This window comes from Paramisgurnus dabryanus, chromosome 12, assembly GCF_030506205.2.
Source record: "Paramisgurnus dabryanus chromosome 12, PD_genome_1.1, whole genome shotgun sequence".
NCBI lineage: Eukaryota > Metazoa > Chordata > Actinopteri > Cypriniformes > Cobitidae > Paramisgurnus > Paramisgurnus dabryanus.
This window is the reverse complement of record NC_133348.1, coordinates 32748480-32773894: the sequence shown is the minus strand read 5'-3', so window position 1 is coordinate 32773894 and position 25415 is coordinate 32748480. Positions and strand designations below refer to the sequence as shown.

Here is a 25415-nt window from a genome sequence, read left to right as displayed (position 1 = left end):
TTGGGGAAATACATATAAAGCAATAATAAAACCAATTATTATTCTGCAAAAACGTGCAAAACGGATTATAAATAAAACAGATTATTATCACCCAACAAACAAGTTATTTACAAATTCCAACCTATTAAAATTTGACGATTTAGTGGAATTTAAAATAGTTAAAATAATGTTTAAAATAATAAATAATCAACTTCTAGACTGTGTCCAGAACTTGTTTCGTGTGAAATCGGTCTCTTATGATCTTAGAGGAACCCTTATGTTAAGTAAACCCCAAATTAGAACTAATGTCAAACAAAGAAGTCCGGCAGTTCAAGGAGTTAAACAGTGGAATAGCCTCGATGACGAGATGAAAATATGCAAATCCATTAGTAGATTTAATTTTTTTTTTTTTAAAGATTACACTATATAAAGCAGAACGAATTTTGTAACACACAAGATGACTTTGGGTCTTGGTGTTGTGTGTAAAACAAATGATATGTAAAAAGGATCGGCGTGATAAGCATAAGCTTCGGTAAAACATTTTCGGTTGATCTTTTCTTTTTAATATTGTTTACATTGTAATTTAATGTTTGTGTTATGTTTGCTTGTAAATTGTCTTTTTTATTGACTGAAAAAAACTACTACTACTACTACTACTTGTGTTGGTGGGACTATATAATCCTACTGAAATATGTCCCAAAACACACTACAAAAAAACACATTTTTGTAGTGGTTTAAATGGTAAAAGCTAATGGTTACTGGTATTTTAATGGAAACCATTAGAATTTCTGTGATGGTTTCTATTGTTTTTTTCAGCAGGGATAATGTTTCACCACAGCCTCAGACAGTGTGCCGGTTGACGGTTCAGTGATTGTCTAAAGCCCGGAATACACTACAGGATTTTTGCACATTCTTATAAGATCATTAACTTATCACACTGTGCGACATGGATCATTTAAACTTGGTTACGACAAGCATGTAGACTGTACGATGATGACACCTATTGAATCAGAGCCTTCGACGGCTGCGTCACACGTTAGCGCAACTTCACCAGCATGCGCTAGTGGTAAACAAGGTCGTAGCAGCAAACACACTGTGTGGTGATCATGCTGAATATCTGACACTGTCAGAAAACTATTGTAGGCTATCTTTGGATGCAAGACCAAAACATCCGTATTTGAACATCTGTCACTGGACCACAGATGAAGAGTCACAATCACGGAAATTGCGACGTTTGTTTCACGATGGCAATCTTTCGTCTGGGTCAACCAATAATCGTGCAGAGTATCCCAGGCATGTTGCACACAAAACTTTCAAAAAGTCACATGTAAAATTAATAATTATTAAAATGTATTAATTTTTGTTGGACACATTCACCGTGTGCACTTGTGCATAATAAGTACAATAAGTTTATTTATAAAACAAACACCAATCATTTTTGATGCAACTGGATTTCACATTGGCCCGTTATTGTTGAATTATAGATTTTACATTTGTCCACAACTAAACAGCATTTTATATACGTCAAACTGTGGCTAGTCACTAGCATGTCAGTCAGACATGTTATCTGTTACTAGCAAAATAAGTAAAAAAAAAAGTGAACTGCACTTTATGCCAATACTGAAAAGTATGGCACTGCAAGACATATAAGCAATAATAATAATAATGTCTGAGATGTTTTATAGTTTAAAAGATGTTCCACGTGTCTAATAATGTCTGGAATCTTCATACAAATGATCTATAGGTGTACAGAGATTTACCCTTGAGCTACTAGCGAACGGCATCAAGCATGCAAAGCACACAGAGTTATGTGACCATTGTCTATTCCTGCCCATGTAATTTGCTGTAGTTCGAGCTGTAGTTTACACACAGGCAGGTGTTCAGCTTACCTTTCCTTCCAAGAGCCCAGGGTCTAGATGGGGAGTCTGACGTGCCCAGGCAAGTGTCTACCGGCATGGACATGGGACGTGGCTTTCCTAAAGCATGAGCACAATGCTGGAATCAGACTCATTGAACCGTTGCACGAACATTCGAACAATACCATAATACCTTCTCATTTATTTACAGTAAATAGTAAGCAAATATCGAAATTCAAAAGGAATTGTTTATATGGAGCAGAGAACTGGAGGTATTAGTGAGGCTGTTTACAATCGGTCAGGTGGGCTGAACATGTTGTGAACAGGTACTGACCTCTGGATGGGTTGCGCTGTCGCAGTCGCGCCTGTGGGATGACAATCTCGGGTGGGCTGATGTTGAATTTGCTGTCGCAGTCCGCAATGTTTGAACGCCGTCTGCTAGCCAGGTCCAAGGACGAGTTCGGTGACTCGGGACGTTTTGGTCTCATCTTTACAACGGCATATTCACTCGTCTCTTCATCCCTGCAGAGAAACAGAGATGTTATAGTGGATCAAGCTTTGATCCAGGAGTTATTGTGCTGGCTAGACTGTTTTATTATAGATCCCAGACGCTCGTTGCATAGGCTGCAAAAGATAAGGCTGCCAAATAAACATGTTTTCTGCACATATACACTCCTTTAAAGGTGCAGTCAGGGAGTTTTAGACATCGAGCAGTGAGACTTTGAATTGCAAACATTGGCTCAGTCTAAAGGTCACCTCTCCCTTTCAAAACACATAGTAAACGGTGGTAGTCGCCACACGCCACAGGACAAACACATCATCATCTGAGACAACGTAAGGACGAAATGCGCTCTATAGACTATTTGTCCATTTAGGGCTACTATAGAAACATGATTACATTTTTTCAGGGACATCTGTGATTTCCTTCTGGCATCTGAAAGCTTTTTATATAGTGTGCCACTGGCAAATGGTCCAAAATAGTTTTTTTAAAAGCTTTGTATGTTCTGCAGTGTGTCTATTGTAGGTGCAGACAGCCCTACTCAACATACAGACTGTATTAAGTCATTAAAGGACAGGCACTGACCGTGGACTGTATGGAATGGAAGGGGGAGGAGGAATATGCAGATCTAAAATTGCAGATTTTTCCAGCCGCTTGTTGGGAATTTCCTCAGGATTTCTAGAAGGCTGTCCAACAGGCGCGTGCGATGGGCTCTAAAACACACAAAGCAAGAAATGCACATTGATCTTTAACTATGCATGCTTTTATTTATATATATATATATATATATATATATATATATATATATATGCGTACAATAACTGTGAAGATAGCTGTGCTTGCATAATATTTGTAATGGGATTAACAGTTGGGTAACAGAGTTTAGAAACTTTCACTCCCTTTGAATGTTGCATTTGAATTTATAGACCTTTGATCTCAACAGCAAACTACAATAAGACTCTTTGTATTGAGATGTTTTTCTGCTTTGCTCAGAATAAGACTTCGGATTACAGAATTCGCCAGGGAAGTACAAATGTTTTATTTTTTAACAAATTCAGTTAAAAGTTAAAGTAAAAATAAAATGTATTTTAGTTTCTTCTTCAAAGTAATACACTACTCAACATGCACAAATAACTTTATAACATATTATAACACAGTCTGTACAGAATTAATAAAAAATTAAAGTTTAGTTACTTAGCCTTAGTGGTTTGTTTAAATCCCAAACCCCATTCACGATCAGTAGTGTAATAATGTATAAGCACCAGTTATAAACGTTAATAAAGTGCCTTTAACTGAGTAAACATTTTTAAGTCTGACCTTTAAAGGAGCAGGTGGGGAAGATTATGTTTAGACTAAGATTAGCTGGTTATAGAATCAATGACTGTGACATTTGGACTGGGAGTTTAATCAGATGGTAACACACATCCGGATGTTATAGAAACGCACGGCTGGTTGAGCAAACTTAACTCATGTTAACCTAAGGAAGATGTGTGACATCATTGTGTTTATTTTCAAAGGTATTTTTAAATGAATGTGTGTATAGAGGGGAAGAGCTCTTCATTGTTCTTTCTGCCACACCCATTTTTACCCGTCCGCTCATGCTGCAACAATTACGTTTGTGGTGTTTTGGATATGCACGCACAAAAACACACTTAAAAATACCTCTCAAACTAAACTGTCAGATTTATTAACAGCTTGTGGAAGTGTAAACCATGCATCTTTTGGTGTTAAAAGCTACTGTCTGGATTTACTAAAGAAGGGGGATGAGAAATTAATGCAGAGAAGGTGCCGATTTAGCACACCTTATTTCTAGGGCTCTCAAAAGATTAATTGCAATTAATCGCATACAAAATAAAAGTCTTTTGCATTATTTATGTGTGTGCACTGTGTAATTATATATATATATATATATATATATATATATATATATATATATATATATATATATATATATATATATATATATATATATATATATATATATATATATATATGAATACACACAAATTAATGTTTGTATTTAAGAAACATTTACATGTATATTTATATATATTTGGATATATTTCATATTATAAATATAAATAAAAAATATAACTAAATAACATTTTTCTTAAATTCATACATGTATGTGTGTATTTATATACATACAGTACATAATATATACACACAGTAAACACACACACACACACACACACACACACACACCACAAACACACACACATATATAATGCAAATACAAACTTTTATTTTGTATGTGATTAATCGCACTTAATCTTTGACAGCACTACTTAATTCATTATTTCGGGCCAATATTTCATGTCCATGAAAATAAGATTAAGTTCCTGAGATCTTAAAAGGGACATATGATGAAGATCTGACTTTTTCCGTGTTTAAGTGCCCAGTGCTTCTATCAACCTTGAAAATGTGAAAAAGAAAAACCCAGTATGCCTAACTAAGTTTTGGTAAATCATTTTCTGCAAGCATGTGAAAAAATTGCTCATTTGATTTTGACTCCCCTTGTGATATCAGAAGGGGATAATACCGCCCCTTAATCTGCACTATCCAACCACAGCACTGCCATTTAGTGCAGAGATCAGATAATTTGCATGATAAAGGACACACACACAAAACAATACATTTTTGCTCAAACATACAAAGTGGCAATTTAAACATGCTATAATAATTATCTATAATATATGATATTTTAAGCTTAAACTTCACATACGTACTCTGGGGACACCAAAGATTTATTTGACATCTTAAAAAAAGTCTTGTAAAATGTCCCCTTTGAAGGGCATAAATTATGCAAATTTTTACAAGATCTAATGTAAATCTCAGGTGTGCCTAGACGTGTGTCTGTAAAGTCTCAGCTCAAAATACCATGTCCACAATGCCCCTAGGTACACACATGAAAACACTGTTTTCATGTGTGTACCTTTAAATGCAAATGAGCTACACCTCCTCACTCCTTACCATCAGACAGTGAGCGCGTTTGGTTAAAAATAGATCTGATTCCTGTGAATACAGTCTAAGACAATAGTATCTTTAGCCGTTTTAGTGCTACAACATGCTAATAAGCACATCGTGGGAAGGGCTTTATCAATGTGATGTCACATTAACAAGAGAGACTGCTTTGGTTTAAAGAGCACCTATTATGGGATACACGTTTTTAAACATCATTTTGTGTGTAAGTGTGTATTAGTACATGCTCACGATATTCAAAAAGTACATACCTCAAAGAAAACGATGACGCGAGTTATCGTCTCTAACGTTCGAGGACTACAAAAAACACTCGGATTGTAGGCAACAGTTTACTTCCTGGGATTAGTGACGTAGATAAGACCAACATTATCATAGTTCAGCCCTCTCTGCTTTGCTTGGGTACGCCCTCAAAGACGAGGGTGGGGAGCGCCGAGTCAGAAGAGAGCTAAAATGGCGGAGGTTGGGAGTCCCTGCTTTGACTCTGTTTGCAAACTCTTGTTTCATTGTTTAAGCGATTAAATCTCTCGAGTAGACGCTGTCTCTTTAGATGCGAGGGAAAATAGCACTTTATGGACTTCCACAGAGGACATCATGTTTAATACGGTTCCGGAAAAATCCAGTCAGAAGTTGTTCACGGAGTTTTCACAATAACTGCTTCTCATGAACCGAAGCTGGATTTGCGCGACGTCTCCTCTTGAAAGTTGGATTACTGTGCACTTCTGGATCACAGGCTGTAAGTATTCACGTTTATTATTTGCCTTTTACTGTACATTACGTAACCGGTAACCGGAGATTAACATAATGTGCGTGTAGAGCTAAGCTTGCAAGCTAATTGTTTTGTGTTGTAATACTGTATTTCATAAACAACGTACCATATTTACACACGTGTATGTTGAATTATGCACACTATCGTTTTTTTTATCGATGTTGGTTAAGACATGTTTACAAACTTGCTAAGTTACCAGCTAAACTGTTACCGGTAAAATTTGTTCTCATGATCAAACTCAAGAAACTCTAAGTACAGATGATTTGTTTAAAGTTATATGTATTTTACTGTTGTATTTACTTGAAGCTTTCTTAGATTTTGAAACGAAGTAAACACGTAATGTGTGTTGCTAATGTTGGGCCATGTAATATGTAATACATTAACGTTTTAATGAATAGTCTAACGATTTATAATCGTTGTACTCTATTGTTATAATATGTCTTTTTGACTGAATACATGTTTGTTTTATTTGTCTATATCCTAGATTCGCAGCTGGACACATCCTTCTACAATGTATGCAAACATGCAACATCAATACACACAGTACAAGGAGTCAGACTGGCATATGAGGAGCAAAGGTGTGTAACACAAATGATGTATTTAGCTAATGAAACCACTACCAGTCTTAAATGTATAACTGATGATGACAAAGTTTTTTTTCTCTGCATAATCATAGGAACCCAGGCAGTAGCATCGTTTCACAATGTTTCCATCACCATCATCAGTGGATGCCTTTGCCGTCCGTAGCCTGAGATTTCAGATTTGCAGCAAAAAAATTTGATTTTCTCATTTATTGGAATGCTATGCAGGTATTTAAGTATTTTAGTAACTGTGTTAAATAAAGTAGTATTTACTTTTACAATAAATTTATGCTTGCTTATATTTTTACAGGTTGTACCTTGCAGCCATCCATTACAATGTCACCAAGCCGTAACAAAAGCAGGAGAGGGAAAGTACAAGGCTATGTTCCCAAAACACAAATGACATACCGTAAGCAGTAATGTTTTATTTCAAATACATTCATAATTAAAAACTTAATGTATGAAGCAGGGAAATAAATTATCAAAACAAAAGATTTATTGACTGCAATATTTGTACAGTTATGTGGATGATGTGATCAGGCTTGTGTTTGATGAGGTATTTGAAGATAAGCTGAAGGAAACCCCGATTCCAATGGACCTGGCATCACAGTTTGAGAGACCTTCAAAGGAGGACGTGATTGCATGCCATCTTCAGTGCAGGGGTCGTCGGAAGCCAACATTCCGATCAGGACGCTCCAAGCGTATCTGGAGAACAACACACGACAGGATGATAACCCTAAAGTGTCATCTTAGATAGCATCAGCTGACAAAGCTTTGATATGCCATTTATCTGAATAGATAGCTGTAAGAAGTGAATTGAACAATTTTTGAAAGAAGAGCACAATATGGTTACTAAAGTATGTTTATTTGTATATTGTTTAACATTTAAATATATATTTGTAATAAATAAACTTTTGACTGACTACTATATTTTCTTTAAAGTTACATCTTTTGTTCTTTTGGGTACTTTGTTACTATAATAATACTTTAGTGTTATTGGTTTAAAAATGTAATAAAACTTACTCTAGTCCTGCGCCTCAAAGGCTTATAGTCGGTACAATAAATGTTCTGTGTGTAGGGATTTAGACAATTTGTGCAAAACCTGGATGATGAATCACGCAGGGAAGAGGCCCTGGAACCTGTTGCATTCTCCTTAAAACCTAGTAAGTAAAAACATAGCACAGTCTTTCATAATAAAGTTTACCATAGTAAAATAATGTAGAACTAACATTCATTTCAATTAATACTTTCTCTGTGCTACATTTGGTGTTTCCATATAGTTTGCACAGTAAAATAGTATGTAAGCAGTATTTTATAATTAAGTTTACTATAGTAAAATAATGTAGAAATTACCAAGTGAAATCGTTTTATAATCATTTCAACAAATACTTTATATGTGCTACATTTGGTGTTTCCATATAGTTTGCACAGTAATACATTATGTAAGCAGTCTTTTATAATAAATTTTACTAGAGTAAAATAATGTAGAAATTACCAAGTGAAATCGTTTTATAATCATTTCAACAAATACTTTCTATGTGCTACATTTGGTGTTTCCATATAGTTATGTAGTACGTTATAATTACCTTTTGGATGTCTTTGCAACACATTTTCGTCTTCGTTTAGCATTCTGGCAGAGCTAAGGACACCTTAAAAAGTTAAATCCAATCGCGTTCATTGACGGAGATCGTTTATATCGTAACGGCCGTCTGAACTCTCTGGATCGAGCTTGAAGTGGTAAGGCAGTACAGACACCATCATTTATAGAGAAATATAGCTCTTGTTTACGTTGCCTCTGAGGCTGTGACTCTCAGTCAGAATCTGTGTCAACCCACGCGTAGTCAGGGGCGTAACCTTTCAAACACACGCCGAACCCAGCTGACCAATAACAGTTGAGTAGTCATCTGACCAATCCGAATACACTAGACATTTTGGGAGGCGGAGACAGGAACTAAACCGAGCGTTTTCCAGACAGTGGGAAATCGGTGAGGTATGTAAGCAATTTATAAGACTCACAATGCATTAGTTCAAGTTTTAATAACATGTATGTACTATGGGATATTGCAATAACGTGCTAACGTGCCAATTTATTAGCATAATTGGTGCTCTTTAATGGGGATTCATAAAGAAGGAGAGGGTGGATTTTTTTCATTGTATGGATGTTGTGTATTTCTAAACTTACTTAGGTAAGGGGAATTTACCCCTTAAGTGTCATACTTAAGGGAAAAACTTAAGGTGCTTTATGCAACCGGGCCCTTCTCTTTTGTATTGTAGCTTTTGGGTAAAGTTAACCAGTCGGTCAGTGGCTGTGGGTGGGGCTTTATCAGTGTGACATCACATTAACAAGAGAATCAAAACAGCATGTCTAATGAGATAAATAAAGAAGAAGAGGGTGTGTTTTTTCATTGTAAGGTTGTTGTTGTGTGCACACACTGCTAACACACAATTACGTTTAAACACCTTGTAAAAGTTTGTGTCTTCTAACGTGCACCTTGTCAGTACATCACCTGCTGAAATTTCTACTCTCTAATCTGCACATTGAGTTGCATTTTCATACTAAGTTGCCCATGCTAAATGCATACTTCTACTATAAACAGTCTGTATTGAGCTGGCAATGGAAAAGTACATCTTTACATCTTTGCCTAATAACATCTGGCAAAGGGACTACCAATGAAAACTAGCCCTAGGGCTAATTTGGGTACATTTACATAAACAAATGTTAATTAAATGTACACTGTCCCTTTTCTAAATAAATAAATAAAAACATAAGAGGAAGATATATAATTTTAATAGCATTAGTGGCTAAAAAAGTGGAATTCCACAAAGCTTTTCCAAACATTTTCCAATCTAGTCAGACAAACAAGTAGTCCCATCCTGAGGTCAGGCCACTGGTTAAGCCACAAGTTCAGACTGATCAAACCAACAGAGCAATGTTTTGAAGGGACCACAGATCTCTTTAGGAAGTTTCTGAATAGTTATTTCTGCACTTTAAATGAAAAAGTATCCAAACTTTGAGTATGAAATAAGCCAGTACTGGGCCGTACAACAACATTTCCAGATCCCTAGAAGATTCTGATCAGTACCTGGGTGACAGGAGGTCTCCAGCGCATGTTCTTCAGCGGTGCCGGAGTAAAGCTGCAGGTACCCGTAGGTCTTTTCTTCAGCGTCAGTGTCACATTTTGAGGATCTTCCCTGAGTTTTGTCACCAGATTCTTTAACTGCCAGCCCACCTGAGAAGAGAGAAAGATTGAAACACATCCTAATGATATTTCACACAAAATCTAAATAAAGACATGTGAAATATGCATTGAGTATGAAAACTGGGCATAAAAAAATTATTTGTAGTTTTAGCATTATTGACAATTAAGCAGATTTCCCCAATTCTGATTATTGTACTGCAAAAAAAAAACATTAATCTATTAATGTAAAAGATAATAAGGATACATACAATGTATCTGAGAAGTATTTATATATCATACTAGCATTTGTTATACTGTTTTCTTGTGTCTTATTGTATTAAGTCACCATTACAAAAGATAAGAATGGTAAACTTAAAATTAAAATGTGGGGACACATTACAATTATGAGATTTTGGCTGGAGGACATTTGCAAAAAAAGAAAAATAATACTAAATTAGGATTCGTTTCATAAAACATGGTGTGAAATGAGACCTGGATATGTTATCTTGACTCATGAGACTGACCTCTAAATGTGACTCAAATAATGTCAAGCAATTTGAAAGCACAATAAAAGCATCATGTTGACGGTACATTCACACGGGGCATTAGCGTTAACGCTTAACGGAAAGCTTGTCTGAAGCGTGGCCAACAGCCAATCACAGTGGCTTCAATACATGCTCCGGTCTTCCATAAACGTAATTGGCTGGCTCAGTCTATGTTATTTGCATAAGGCGATATGATTGGCTGACGCATGCGTCGCTGCTTGAAAAGTTGAGAAATGTTCAACTTCTGCCGCGAGCAACGACAGTGACGCGACGCTGACGGATCCACAATTCAGTTTGGCAACGCATGATGTCACCCATTGAAAGTGAATGGGAAGCGTTAACGCTGACGCGCCGTGTGAATGCACCGTTAAAGGCACAAGTTTTTTAAGTTTTCACTGCTAGAGGTCACATTTTCAAAATGATAACGAAGGCAAAGCTTACACTGTGCTCCAGACAACTCAGATTTAGGATATTTTCAACCTCAAAACCAGAAATAATGTATATGATGAACAGAATTAATGAATGGGAGTGTACCCATTCATCCCACCACCAGGTGGCACCCTCTCCCAACTGGACTTTGGACTCTTTGCTTTTACACTCACTTCCTGTAGCTGCTTCCCAATTCGTCTACTAATACTACGCCCTAATAGTATGTACTGTTTTTGTATTGGGAAAGTACACACTGGTGACGTGTGTAAGTAAAGTAAACGATGACGTGAGTTATCGTCTCCAACGAAAATCTCTTTTCTTGGACTACAACAAAAACACGGACTGTAGGCAACAGTTCACTTCCTGGGATTGGTGATGTAGTAAAGACCGACATTATCATAATTCCTCCCGCTTGGAAGTTAACTCCTCACAGCCTGTAAGTTAACTCATTGCATTGTGAGCGAATCTTTCAAACATGGTAAGGAGCGTCACATTTCCAGCTGACGTCAGAGGTATTCAGACCAATCACAACGTACAGATTAGCTGGCCAACCAGGGACAGTTTTGTACAAAATCTTTGCATTTCAGGAAAAGAGAGAAATCTGGAGCAAACAAAAAATGTACTGTATGTGGAAAATAATGTGTTTTTTTACATAATAAACCACGCGAACACATTGTAATATACCAAATACACAAAATAGCGTTGTTTTTAGCAATGAAATAGGTGCTCTTTAAAGAAAAAATGAAAAAGGTAGGGCTGGACTTTGACAATTGAGAACTGATCGGATCGTTTGACGTTGGGTCATGTTCCTATTGACTAATCACTGCGGTCTTTTCCCAGGATGAAATTTGTGTTTTTGATTAAAAATTATGAGCGCACATAGATAGAAAAAAATAATGAAGCTCACGGATAAATTATTTGTAAAAAATATCACAATATTCATTTATCATTTTATTGTGACTGTAAAACATTAATGTTACAAATAATTAATTAATTCGGGTTAGGGTGAAAAATATCCTAAATCCAAACTTTGTTCGACAACTTTTGTAAAATGCTGTCTGGAACGTAGCATATATGACGCTACAATGAAAGTGGGATGATGGGAAAATTTGTTCTCACCATCCAGAAATGTAGCGAGTATGGAATTCACAAGCGGAAACTGAGGATAGTGCGGATATTATGTCAATGATAGGCGACAGTGACAAGCGCCAGCCATTATTTTCAAATTGGAATTTTGGGATAATGTTGGAACAAAACTGCACAAAACAGTTTTTTTGGATAATCATTACAAAATTCCGACATATTGTGGCTTTAATTCATAGCTGTGCTAATGCCCAACATTGTGTCCTGTTGCCCCTAACTTTAATTGATTTTTCGTTTTTTACCACATATGATTTGGACACCATTGTGGATCACTGAGGAGCAATGAGTATAAATGTGGGAAAGCTGATCCAAGTGGAGCATTTGTAGCATTATGCAGAAATGGGTCACCACCAGCCCATCGCTTTCTTTGTAAATGTATGCCTGATAAAACACAGCACTGATTCAAAACACTGATATAGGTGTTCAAAACAATATGGTTTGCAAAGAGCCATTCAGCACACATTCAGTACATCTCCCTCATGAACGTCTCTGTGGATCAGGTTTACTCACTATTTACCAACACAAAAGCTCACAATTCTTCCTCGTTCATTCTTTCAGGTTAGCATGTTTACCCATAATCCTTCACAGTGTGTAGATGTGGCAGGTGGAGGGACTCACCACTGTTTGACTGTTGACTTGGATCACCTCATCCCCAGCATGAATCCGCTGAGTTCGGTCCGCCGGGGACTGTGTGCATAAAACAGACGTCATGAATCAGTTTAAGTAATTTTCATCAACCGTCTCTTTTATTATGGATCGTGGCAATCCATTAGTAGGATGTAATGTGGATTGCATGATGTTAGACTAAGAGCGCAGGAATGCATTAATGATGCATTAAGAGAAAAACAAAAAAGAGCGATGTGTTGATCGAGTCATTTCACTTACGTGTTCTGTCGTTCCGGTGATGACGTGAAGTCCGTCGTACGTGGACTTAATATACATTCCCTGAAAAAAACAAACAAGATGCATTCGTTACGCACTGAGTGCAATAACGTCAGCGAGTTGTAATGTAAACTGCGATCTCACTCACCAGACCCTCGCCCGGTTGGATGTTGGTGATGTTGACTTCTTCCAAACAGGTCATGTGACTCTTTAAGGGGTCGGAGGTCGTCCTCATGGTCGCATCACAAATGCCAGTCAAAACCCGTGACTTGAACAAACAGAAAGAATAGTGTTCTTATCAGACCAGCGATGTCTGTAAAGTATTTACGATCAAATTGGTCATGGTAACTCCTTTCGTTTAATGTTTTATGGGCCTTTATAATCCATTAGCAACAGATAAATATATAAAAAGTTGGCTGAAAAGATACTGAGAGTGAAAGGAAGAGATTCGAGTATTAATGATTTATTAACAGGAAAACAAAAAGTGCCAGCGATTGTTTTATTAAACTAAAGATGTATTGAGTATGAAACATCTACTCGTCTGAAGTACCGCACTTTGACAAATCTATTAGATGATATACAACCAAGTCATATACAGTAACTAGGCAAGAAAAACCTGTTTATGTCTAAATAAAAGTGGCCCCATTTTGTGACCACATGACAGGCTGTTTTTGCAATGGCATCATTTGGTTGTTTTTGTGATGTCATCGCATTCAATGGACATGGAAGCCATAACACAATATATGTGGATTAATTACACAATGGGAGACAATGCTAGCTGGTTCCAGAAAGATGAAGCTGACACGAGGCCACAGCAGCACGGGATGATTTCTCTCAGGGATGCTGAAATGATTGGCGCTATTTGCTTCTAATGCACAATTTATCAATTCATGTAATTTGAAAGAAAAACATGGGTGTTTTATTAATCGTTCTTCATCTGTAATAACTTTCTTTCTATTATTTGTTGATATAACTAAGACTTGTGGGTGGGGAAAATAATCTTAACCAATAATATCATAAGCTATCATTAATATACATTTACATTTATTCTTTTAGCAGAAATGAATTGTAATGGATAAAATCATAATGGATTGAACTGGATTGATCAAATTAGACCAAACTAGGGTTACATGCATTTCATATTGTCTTTAGGGAATGTTCAAAACTAGGTTGGTTCTGCCATATACCATAAATTAAACAACTATATAACAACTAAACAACTATAAAATAAATTGTTCCTTTAGTTAAAAAAACAGACTTGGGCTATGTTTAGCAGACTTTTATACGTTACTTTACACTTACTTTCATTCATGGGGTCTCATTCATGAAAAAATCGTAAATTTATGAGTAAATATGTGAATAATTACATCATTTGTTGCTGTGATTTGAAATATTCACAACTACTAGTGTCTTATTTTCAACAATATTACTAAATATAAAAATGCAGTACCAAGTAATATTAACTAAAGTATGATGGTTGGTCAATGTAGTGTTTGTCCCGCCCCTCCTCTACTGTGATTGGATGGCTGTGTAAAAAAGGAGAGTGACGAGCTCTGTGTTTTTCCCACAGTTAAAGAGTAAAAAATGTGAAAAGGCAGCAAAGCAGCACAAAATAACTTGTGAAATGTCATTATGATACATAGTTTATCGAAAATATCTAATTAGTTTGTCTAAAAGCATACAGAACGTTTTAATGTTTAGGCACCATTTGCACGTGGTGAGGAGCAGGTGTAAAAATTTTTCATACCAACTAACATTTTGAAAATACGAACATTTACATGAATCCGAAAATAGACGGCAGAACGACTTAACAAACGATTTACACAAAAATGCGTTCTATGAGCAGATTTTTGATAGTTATCTGCTTATTCGGTGCATGTAAACGCACTCATTATTAGTTTATAATCTGCTTGTGCATGTAAACACACTCAACAAGTTTTTACTACCATTTTGTCACGCATTTTCTAAATTTTAACACCAAAGGGTCAACGTTATCGTGGACGATAAGTGCAGAAGAGAATCAAAATACTCTGTTGAAGTTGGACGTACAGATATGATTACTTTAAAATGTTAAAGTGTCTAGTTTTTTTTGTGTCCACTTCCAATAAAAACAATGTGAAAAAAACCATGATGCGTGTTCTGCTGTCTTTGTCTGAAGTCCTTTATGAAACTCATGGCATTAACTGTAACTTTGCGACTCATTTTCAGACAAACAAAAGATGAGTAAGTAATTCTAAAAATGCCTACTTTTAAATGATGTAAGTGAAATCAAAAAAACAAATACTCCTTTTATGTAATCTGTAATAGTAAATTCACAAATAAATAAAAAATAAAACTATGGAATATTGCAAATATAACTATAGGAATTATGTTGTCACAATTTTAGCATTGTTTGTTTCTTGCCGTTTAATCAAGCAGCTTTTCGAAATTCTCATCCCAGGAAGATTTTAAAATAACATTTAAGGAGTTCACATCTATTCTGAGATCTGAGTTGGAGTCATCCACTTTAAATATAATATTAGTTTACGATTTCAGATCAAATGGTTTTTTAGATCATGAGAAAAGTTCAGAAAAGTCTGAAGTTTTGACTGGTGGTTTACGAGGAGGAACATTCCTTTATGGATGCTATATGGGAGAGACTGCGTTATCTACCACAAGGACGCTCTCATGCTTCCTGAGGAAAACATCTTAACGCATCACTAACCACACAACAGAAGTCCATTCATACTCACAGTTAACCCAAATTATTACAGATAACGTCTAAATATCTGACAGAAAAGTTTTGAATATACTGTGTGTAAAACACCTTTATACTTACCACTTCTAATATCTTCTCCTCCATTTCAAACACTGTGCAGTCCTGCAATTAAAAAGGGAGGATTCGCATTGAGATGCCACACTGTGTTGAGTTCCCATAGGAAAATAACGTGAACTCTAGACACCGTAAGTATGTAAGAAATGTAATGTGAGGGTTTCAATCAGAATGCGCTGACAATTACAGAAGAGTTAAGTGTCTCTGACTTTAAATGATATGATTTAAAAACACGTTTGACAGTATAATTGGTGCCGAGGGTTCAGGGCTGTGGCTCTTCAGAGCTAAATGTGACTATGATGAACACAACAGCCAAGACATCCATCATACTTAAGAGTCAGCATGTCTGGAGAGCGAGCTCAGGCTTAGTGGAAACACATGTTTTTCCTAAGACATGTCTTTAGTTGCTTTAACATATACTACTGTTCAAAAAAGGTCAAAGATGCATTTACAGGTATTCGCCAAAGGGTAAATGACCATTTGTGTTTACATTTTTCTTCATCTTCTGACATGTTTTCTGAAGTTCCACAACACAAAACTTCCGCCCAGTGCAACATTAGGATTTGTGACCCTGTCAGTGAAGTCCAGGTTAAAGTCTTATCATTTTAATATTGAGATTAGGAGCATCAAAGTTTGATTGTATTCATTGATTTGAAAGGTGCCAAAGAATGCATTGAATATAATGCTTTTATGCAATAGGTTTTTTACTGTAATATGCAATCCATTGTAGGCTGTGTTAACCCCTTCAGACCCTGCTTCATCAGGAATGAACATTACGTCATTTTTTTTGTTTAGACCAATACAAATGCATGTTTTTTTTATAATCCATCACATATTATGTTAATGCTAACCTCATGGTCTTGTACCTGTTATATTAATATTAAATTATATTTTTTTAGAATTGTCCAGTGGACACGGGATCTTAAAAAGTATAAAAACATCAAGCTCATATATATATCTACATATAAGGCATGTGGCTTTATTAAGTCCAAAAAACAATCCTTAGGCGGTTTTACGTACATTTACAACCCTAGGATTTGCCTTCAGAATGAAATGGTCTATTATTACCTTATTTAAAAAAGTCATGAATAATAATGTTGAGCTCTGCTGTGATTGGCTGTTTCTCAGAGCAGCTCCTTCAGTAGCTCTGTGTGTGTGTAAACAGACCTAATGTTTGAGTCTGTATCAGACAAATATATTGAAAATTACTTCAGCTGGGTTTTCACAGGCAGGGTCACATTTATCAAAACAGGTAGACTAGATGGACTCTTCATGAGGATATAATTCTGATTATGAATTCCTGTAGAAATATGTTTGTAGAAATTACTGTTGGACAGAAGTAACGCACCTTCTGAACAGTTGTGGTCAGTTCCAGACAGAGCTGAATGATTTTGTTTTTGGTCGAGGCAAAATCACTGATGCCTGTCAGAGGAGTCCTGCAAGACAGACAAACAGACCGGAGCGTGACTCTTTCAAATATTCATGATGCGTTTCAACGTCTGTCAGTTCTGGAATGTGAATCAAGTCCAAACATGAGGTACACCTATATATATGTGTGCGTTTGTGTGTCAACTGTCTGTCTGTCTTTATGACACCACTGGAAAAGATTCAAGAAGCCAAAACAATAATTGCTGGAACAACATTTGATTGGCAAAAACATCATTAAATGTTCAGTTACTGTTATCTGAAGAATGCCTGTTCCTATAGTCTTAACGTTAAAAAGTGGTTAACCGATTCCTGTCAGGCGAGTAAAGCGTGTCTATAAAACAGAAAGTGTGTGTAAATCATCTGTACCTGTCAAGCCAGGCCAGCATAGCCTTGGCAGCTCCTATCAGCTCCACTACAGCAGTGAGGAACTTGTTGGGTGGTTTGCTTGGGCTTCCTCCATCGTAAGAAGGGTTTCTCCGGCGCTCTGACGCACAGTTGTGCAAGTTATTGGACGTTGCCCGCATCTTACCTACTAGACTCTTCAGGTTATCGGTCTCAACGCCACAGTTCTACAAAAAAATACAAAAACACACAAAGTATTATAAATCAAACTACATTTTGATAGGCAGCTGTTAGTGGTTGCCAGGGTGTTGCTTTATGGTCCCTTACAAAAATTAACCATGGTTATACTACAGTTAAAACAAAACAAAAAAAACATGGTTACTGAAGTAAAACAATGGTTTTGCTAATAGTAATCAATACACCAAAAAAAACATAGTTACTACACTTTTATCACAAAAAAAACATTATTAATTTTCGTAAGGGTTTGCAGGTTGGTTGGTTATTAGTCAAAAGAGACCACACTTGATACTTGTTATGTATCATATTCATTAACTAAATTTACTTTTACATTGAGGTATTTAGCAAATTTGGCATTTAGCTTTAATCCAAAAGTGAGGAAAACAGCAAACCGATTTACAAAACAAAAAAACATGAAAAGTGCCGTACAAAGTCACTTTCACCTTACAAAGTTTAAAGGCGTTCTAAGCGAATCTGCGAGACGTTAGTTTTTGTTGACGTTTGAATTGTTTTCAAACAGACGGAGCGTAGCTAACTCCTCCCCCTTCCCCTCCGTGCTTTCATGAACGCGCCCAACCCCCACCCCCAAATCCTTTTTGTTGTTTATTGGCTGGAATACTTTGTTTTGTTTTGTGGTGCTAGGTTTGGCCACTGTGTTGTTATTGCCGTTTGTGAAGCCTGGGCTGTCTACAGAGATCGCGTTTTTTTACAGTTTGATCAGCTGACAGGCAGCAAGCAGATAGTGAGGAGATGTTTGCTATATGTAACAGAAAATGTTTTTTGGTCTAAAACGCGTCAATTCGCTTAGAGCGCCTTTAACCAATCTTTGGGAAATGTCCCATAGTGTCCGAAAAAGTGATATATATCATTTAAGTAGATGACAATATTCTTATAAGGATTATAAAACGTGCAATAATGCCATGTACAATAGATAATTATTTTTGTGTAAGGCTGCTTGATGAAAGATTGTAAAAAGTGCTATATAAATAAAATTGAATTGAATCATAGAAAATTTTTCACCCAATCCTTATTGACAAATACATGGCTAATACACTTTAACTCAAGCTTATCAAGTGCTACACAGTTACCAAATGTATCTTTCACTACAAAACATGCCGGTGATATGACATGTGAAGTTTCTGGTATTTCTCATGCCATGTGACGTTGGCTAAAGCATTCAGGTCATTCCCACAACCTTTCCAGCTAAATGTCCCATCACATTCCATCACAGCGGTCACAGTCGATGCATGATTATGGCCTTTGCCTGACTTCAAAGAAATTCCTGAACACCATTTCTGTGTTATATGAACATAAAGCTTAAAGGGATAGTTCGGACAAAAATGATATTAAACCCATGATTTACTCACCCCCAAGCTGTCCGAGTTGCATATGTCCATCGTTTTTCAGACAAACACATTTTCGGATATTTTGTAAAAAGTTTTAGATCTTTCAGTTGATTAAATGTAATGTTATGGGGTCCACGACCTTCAAGTCCAAAAAAAGTGTGTCCATCCTTCACAAATTAAATCCAAACGGCTCCAGGATGATAAACAAAGGCCTTCTGAGGGTAATCCACGCGGTGTTGTTGTAGAAATATCCATATTTAAAACTTTATTAACGAAAGTAAATACCTTCCGATAGCGCCGCCATCTTAAACTCCTCTGTATTCAGGAGAGAGTATTAGCGTAGTGTACGCACTTTTCTTAGTGACGTATGACAAATTCGGAGGGCGGGGGCACAGAGCAGCAGCAGAGTAGCCTCCGTAAGCTGCGTAAGCTCTCATCCTGAATTCGGACGCGACTAAGATGGCGGCGCTATCGGAAGGTATTTATTAACGTTAATAAAGTTTTAAATATGGATATTTCTACAACAACACCGCGCGGATTACCCTCAGAAGACCTTTGTTTATCATCCTGGAGCCGTTTGGATTTAATTTGTGAAGGATGGACGCACTTTTTTTGGACTTGAAGGTCGTGGACCCCGTAACATTACATTTAATCAACTGAAAGATATAAAACATTTTATAAAATATCCGAAAATGTGTTTGTCTGAAAAACGATGGACATATGCAACTCGGACAGCTTGGGGGTGAGTAAATCATGTGTTTAATATTATTTTTGGCCGAACTATCCCTTTAATGCTTTTAATATAAAATGTGAATATAGAAAGATGAAATAGTGCTCCTGACATGTTTTCTTGTAAATATAGGTTTATTAATTTACTTTAATGGCGATGAAAGGTTATTAGTCAGTAATAAGTCATTTACTCACTACTTTAGTCATTTTATTAGTATTTAGCTAATTTGATTAGCTTTTACTGCAAAACCCTCTAAGTGCATGTTGTAATCCTCTTGCCAAACAAAAGCAAAGTGTCAAAAAGGCAGTTGAGCTTGTGATGGAGCATTTCAGGGCCAAACTCACGCCTCCTATTTCCTACAAGTTTCTGAAAGTTTTTTTCGAACATGAGTACCCCTTACATACCCTGGGTACCCGTTACTTTCATATTCCTATTATGGGCATTGCCCCCAGAAAAACACGCCACACATCAATCAGATTGACAACGACGAGGATGCTCATTAGCATTGTTTCTTCGAGTAGAAGTCACAAGGATCACTTCACACGACAGATTTGTTTTATATCAAGACTTAACAATGGCACAAAGTCCTTTACATCTTTTTTTTCTGCTCAAAATGACATCTATGTGGTTAGATTTATCCGTTGAATCCAATGATCCAAAGACATTCCTCGCTCATCTACAGGGCTACCACCAGGTGTACCTTTAATGTCCTGTTGCTTTAAATCCATATATTCATACTAGTTTTACAAACCCCACTATCAGTATACAGTAGATAACTTTTAGGATGAAATTTGTGCTTTTTGGAGATAAAAACATTTTATGTACTGTATGAATCATCTGACATTTCCTGCATTCTGTTTGTTACCTCGATTCAAATTCATAAACTGAATGAAAACTTTAAAAGCCTTCTTAGTTCAATTCTTCGCACAGCCCTAATGTTAAAAAAGTGTGTTAAAATAATGTTTTTATACAGCAATGGAATTAAGCCAGAGAGAGTTGGAGACTTTAGCACGTTCTCAAACTCTCCTGAAAGCAACTAAACATATCCAGAGACGTGACAGCCGCAGGGTTAAGGATGAAACAGAGTCAAACCGCCAGCCGGAAGCTACTGGAACAATGGAGTGACATATTTTCCTGCAGTACTTTACTGTGTGTTTGTCTGTATGTGTGACAGGTGGGTGGGTCACATCTGTTTCCTGTCCTATGAGAGATATCTTCCAGGACATTCTGACCAGGAGTGACCTCTCAATAGATCCACACTGCAATGTCTGTTACACATCACAGCTTTTTATATTCAGGTTCCCGGCTTTAAACAGGTGATGTTTAAAGAAAGAGTCACAAATGGTAATTCACCCAATATTTTCTCCCAGAAAACACAAACTGGTAATATGCATACTATTATTCAAAGGTTAAGAGTCATTTATTCTTTATTTATGGTTTTATTCACATTTTATAATAATAAGAAAAGCATCTTCAAATTTGCCCCCCTTTCCCCCAAAATCTGTAAAGATGCTCTTGTCAATTAAAATAGAGGATCTTATCTCAGTTTGTATCTACTCATGGAGCGGCCGGTCTCCTATTATAAAGGCCCGTGTAAGTCTCCTGTCCTGACAGAATGAAGTTTGAATGGACACAGTGGACACTGTTTGTTCCAGCTGACCCTCCCTATTCATATTTAACACAATGTTAGGACAGAGCTGCGGCGAGCACGGGTTCAATGATAACAATCAGTACTGCCTCCGTACACAAACACACAGACTCTCTTATGATGCACTCTCTGTGTGTTTTATTTACGTAGTTACTATATGCAATCAATTTCTTTTCTTTTTTTAAGGTGCGCTTTTAGCTACTGACACTTTCCAGAAGAGCAGGGAAAGTCAGAGGAAATCTTGGGAAGGAAGTGAGCAAAAACAGCTGATTGGAATGCCTGGAAATCTCTGATTTCCTGTTCAGCAGAGCCTCCACCTATAACAAAGCCCAAACCATGAAGAAACTTCTCGTCTTAGGTTAGAGAAACTCTGTTTGTGTTTGAATATTTAGCTTCCTGAGTCAAAATAGTTCTTGTTTTGAATATATATTTATGTGGCATGATTAACATTTAAGGATAAAATGTAATTTCACACATGCATGACAAAGTTATCAAAAAGATCCTTGTTTACACGAATTCGTGTAAAGACGCTTAAATCCACTGGATTATGTGTGCCAGGCCATTAGATGGCGATGTTACTTTGTAAATAAGCACTACACGCTTGCGCACATATGCATTCGTCTACACAGTAATAAAAGTAAAAATATGTTTTGACAGATGATAAGCTAGGTTTATTACTACATGTGCCCCTGAACAATAAAGCAGCAACATTTTGTAAACTGCTCGAGAAGTGTTAAGAAAATCCTATAGGTTGCCATTATTGTTATGTTTCAAGTCATAGACTGTAAAAAAAGATGGACGACGCCTGTTCGCTCTCTTCCATTAGTGAAAAGTGAAGCCGCCAGTGTCCCGATATGGCGCTGACATCTTGGGTCTTGAGTCTGCGCAGTAGCGTTTTCGGGACCAATCATGCGCAGTAGTGAGCAGGAAGGAATGCCGCGAAATCAAGACCCTATGACTAACTAAACACAAACCTATTTTAAAAACAAACATTTGAATTTACATCAGCGTGATGAAACAGTAAATGACAGAAACCAGCTTCGGAAAAAAGATTATTGAAGTGTAATTAAATTTTTTGTTGGTCTCAAGTCCCATTGAATAACATGGGGAGGCGGGGTTTATAACCTATACTGGGACCAGTCACTGGGGGGCGATCGAGACGTTTTGGCTTCACTTTTCAGGGCTTGTGCGGCACACTTGTTTCAAGTGCGTGCGCAAGTCTGTAGACTAAACATGTAATACGCATGCACATGACATCACCGTTTACAGATAAGCAGGTTTTGACGTTTACACAAAACAACAAAGGTGTAGTTTTCAAAAACTTGCACTTTCGCTTTCATAAGTTTATGCTGTCTGGACCCCAAAACGCTATGTCATGAAAATGATTAGACAAAATGCATAAAAAGTTTCCAATTTAGGTGAAAACATCACTAAAAATACAATTAGTTTGGAGGAACAGACTCGTTTTCTCTTTAGAGAAATTTAAAAAAAAACTGGTTGTGTATGGAAAAGTATACTATTTTATTCTTTCTTAAGTATATACTATGTGTACAATACATAGCATGCAAATTTTCTTTATGCTTTGCATACTCAGACAAGCACCTTTCAGCAGATGCTGTATCCGACAATGAAATGCCCTTCATTTGATTTCTTAAATATGGTCAATATGGTTCATTTTTATGCGTAAATGCGTGTGACGTCATCAGAAGAGTATGCGAGAACTGTACACTAAACACTGGATTTTTGAAACCCCACATACATTTTATGCTTAGGTTGTGCATGCACCTACATGAGAATGTAGTATGTAGCCCAGGATATGCATTGCAATTTGTAATGTCTGTGGACATGTACGAGTCAAATAAACTATACTTTGCAAGTCCTTGAGTTCGACCATGCACGTTCGTACACGTAAAAACAGACTATACAATGTGCAGTAGAATGTTCTGACGACGATTCTTTCTTCCAGTGCATGCAAAACAGACCAATCTCAACGTAACACAGACCGTGACGTTACAGTCGAGATGTATGCCCCAAACATTAAATTACACATTAAATTAATTACAATGTTGTTACAGTGCTACAAACAAAGTTGTGACTGCTGAGTTAGCGCTATATGCTAGTTAATGCTATATGCTAGCGTTTAGGCTGATACTCTTCTATTGACGTTACAGTTACGTTTTGCAGGTCCATACTGAAAAAACACAAATTTATCACTCAGAAACGTCCATTAGTAATCTCCAAACAATTGATTATTCCTCAAATTCTGTATCTTTGTAGGATACAGACACAAACATAAAATCTGTTTACACACACAGAGCTACTGAAGGAGCTGCTCTGAGAAACAGCCAATCAGAGCAAAGCTCAACATTATTATTCATGACCCTTTCAAATAAGGTAATAATAGACCATTTCATTCTAAAGAAAAACCCTAGGGTGGACATGTAATGTATAATTTTTTGCCCTTAATAAATCCACATATATTTTATGTAGATATCAGAGAATAATTTAACAGATTTTTAATGCATTATTATTTGGTACATTAAAGTCACGTGCTAAATATACACTTCCTGATGGAGAGAAAAGTGATTGGACGAAGTTTCTCTAAAAAATCTGATTGGCTGTGTTGCAGAGGAAGACCAAAAAAAAAATCAACCATAGTTTTATTATAGTTTAAGTGTAGTAACCATGTTATTTTGGTGTATTATTGATTACTATTCATAAAAACATGTTTAATTTTCATGACTGACCAATGCACACAGGAGATCCACTGCCTCCAGAATGAGCTCCTGATGGCCGACACGGGTCATCGTCAGCTTCTCTAGATCCTGATGTGAGATCTTTATAAGCTGCTCTCCATCGATCTTCTCCCTCTCAAAGTTTGAAATGTACTGGTGGAGACTGTCATCCAGACCTAAACGAGACGGAGAGAAAAAGAGTGAACACAAAGCTTCTTTCAGGAGACCTATGTGTGTTTTGACACCATGTAAGTGTCATGCAAACATTCAGACCCTGAGTCAACATACTGTAAGACGTTTGCACTTGTCGGTCTTGTCCTGCCCCTGAATATTTCTCATGTACAGATACTTTTATAAAACTCATCTGAGAACAGATAAATGTAATATATATGAACACCAACCACAACTGATCTGTATTTTAATATTCTTTAGGACTCAAGATTATAAACAAATTACTAAGTGTGACTGAACACAGAGCCAAAACAATCAATAGTCACTCGGATCAGAACACACCTGCAGCACAATTATGGGTGTTGACCACTTGTTAAGTACAGTCCTGCCCAGGAATACTGGCACCCTTGGTAAATATAATCAAAGAAGGCGGTAAAAATTTATCTGCATTGTTAATCCTTTTGATTTTTTATTTAAAAAATTCACAAAAATGTATCCTTTCATTGGATAATAAGAATTTAAAACGGAGGGGAATTATCATTATAAAATGAATGTTTTTCTCAAATACTGGTTGGACACAATTATTGGCATCCCCAGAAATTCTTATGAGTAAAATATCTCAATAAAAAGTATTGAATAAAATTGTGCCAATAATTGTGGCCAAAGAGAAAAACATTTATTTCATAATGATATTTCCCCCTGTTTTAAATTCTTGATAATTCAATGAAAGGTTACATTTTTGTGATTTTTTTAAATTAAAAAATCAAAAGGATTAAGAATGCAGATGAATTTTCACAGGCTTATTTGATCATATTTACCAAGGGTGCCAATTTCTTGGGCAGGACTGTAAGTAGACTGCTGTGTCATTACTTTTACAAACACACACACAAAGAGCACGTGAGTATCTGAGAGTTCATGAAGTACTAGGTCTCTTGCTACATTATCCACCTTATTTTCAAACACGGAAGATGTGATGTATTTCACTTTTTTCCATTTCACTTTTTTCCATTTCAGTAGCCGGCCGTTGGGAACACGCACAAAACATGATTAAAAATGTTATGGTAAATATTTACTACACCTGCCATGTGGGGGGATGAAATGAAGAAGTGGCCTGATATATCATAT

General features: G+C 36.5%; 1 protein-coding gene and 1 long non-coding RNA gene across 3 annotated transcripts in view; one reads left to right on the top strand and one right to left on the bottom strand.

Moving 5' to 3' along the window:
- LOC135750107 (connector enhancer of kinase suppressor of ras 3-like) overlaps window positions 1-25415 on the bottom strand; it is a 59103-nt gene that overhangs the window by 18431 nt on the left and 15257 nt on the right. The window contains exons 2-12 of the mRNA XM_073816316.1: window positions 24132-24295; window positions 17448-17650; window positions 17002-17089; window positions 15660-15701; window positions 12990-13109; window positions 12845-12904; window positions 12578-12646; window positions 9747-9893; window positions 2920-3047; window positions 2170-2357; window positions 1869-1955 (exon numbers count right to left, since the gene is read on the bottom strand). Of these exons, the coding sequence (XP_073672417.1) occupies window positions 1869-1955; window positions 2170-2357; window positions 2920-3047; window positions 9747-9893; window positions 12578-12646; window positions 12845-12904; window positions 12990-13109; window positions 15660-15701; window positions 17002-17089; window positions 17448-17650; window positions 24132-24295 (1296 nt within the window). The remainder of the gene's footprint in view (window positions 1-1868; window positions 1956-2169; window positions 2358-2919; window positions 3048-9746; window positions 9894-12577; window positions 12647-12844; window positions 12905-12989; window positions 13110-15659; window positions 15702-17001; window positions 17090-17447; window positions 17651-24131; window positions 24296-25415) is intronic.
- On the top strand, window positions 5527-7886 carry LOC135750154 (uncharacterized). 2 transcript variants are annotated; one of them, XR_010532603.2, is made up of 5 exons: window positions 5529-6049; window positions 6567-6660; window positions 6759-6891; window positions 6974-7072; window positions 7183-7886. It is a non-coding gene; the product is annotated as an uncharacterized lncRNA (long non-coding RNA). The 2 variants fall into 2 exon arrangements; XR_010532602.2 differs by having other exon boundaries at window positions 5527-6049; window positions 6974-7886.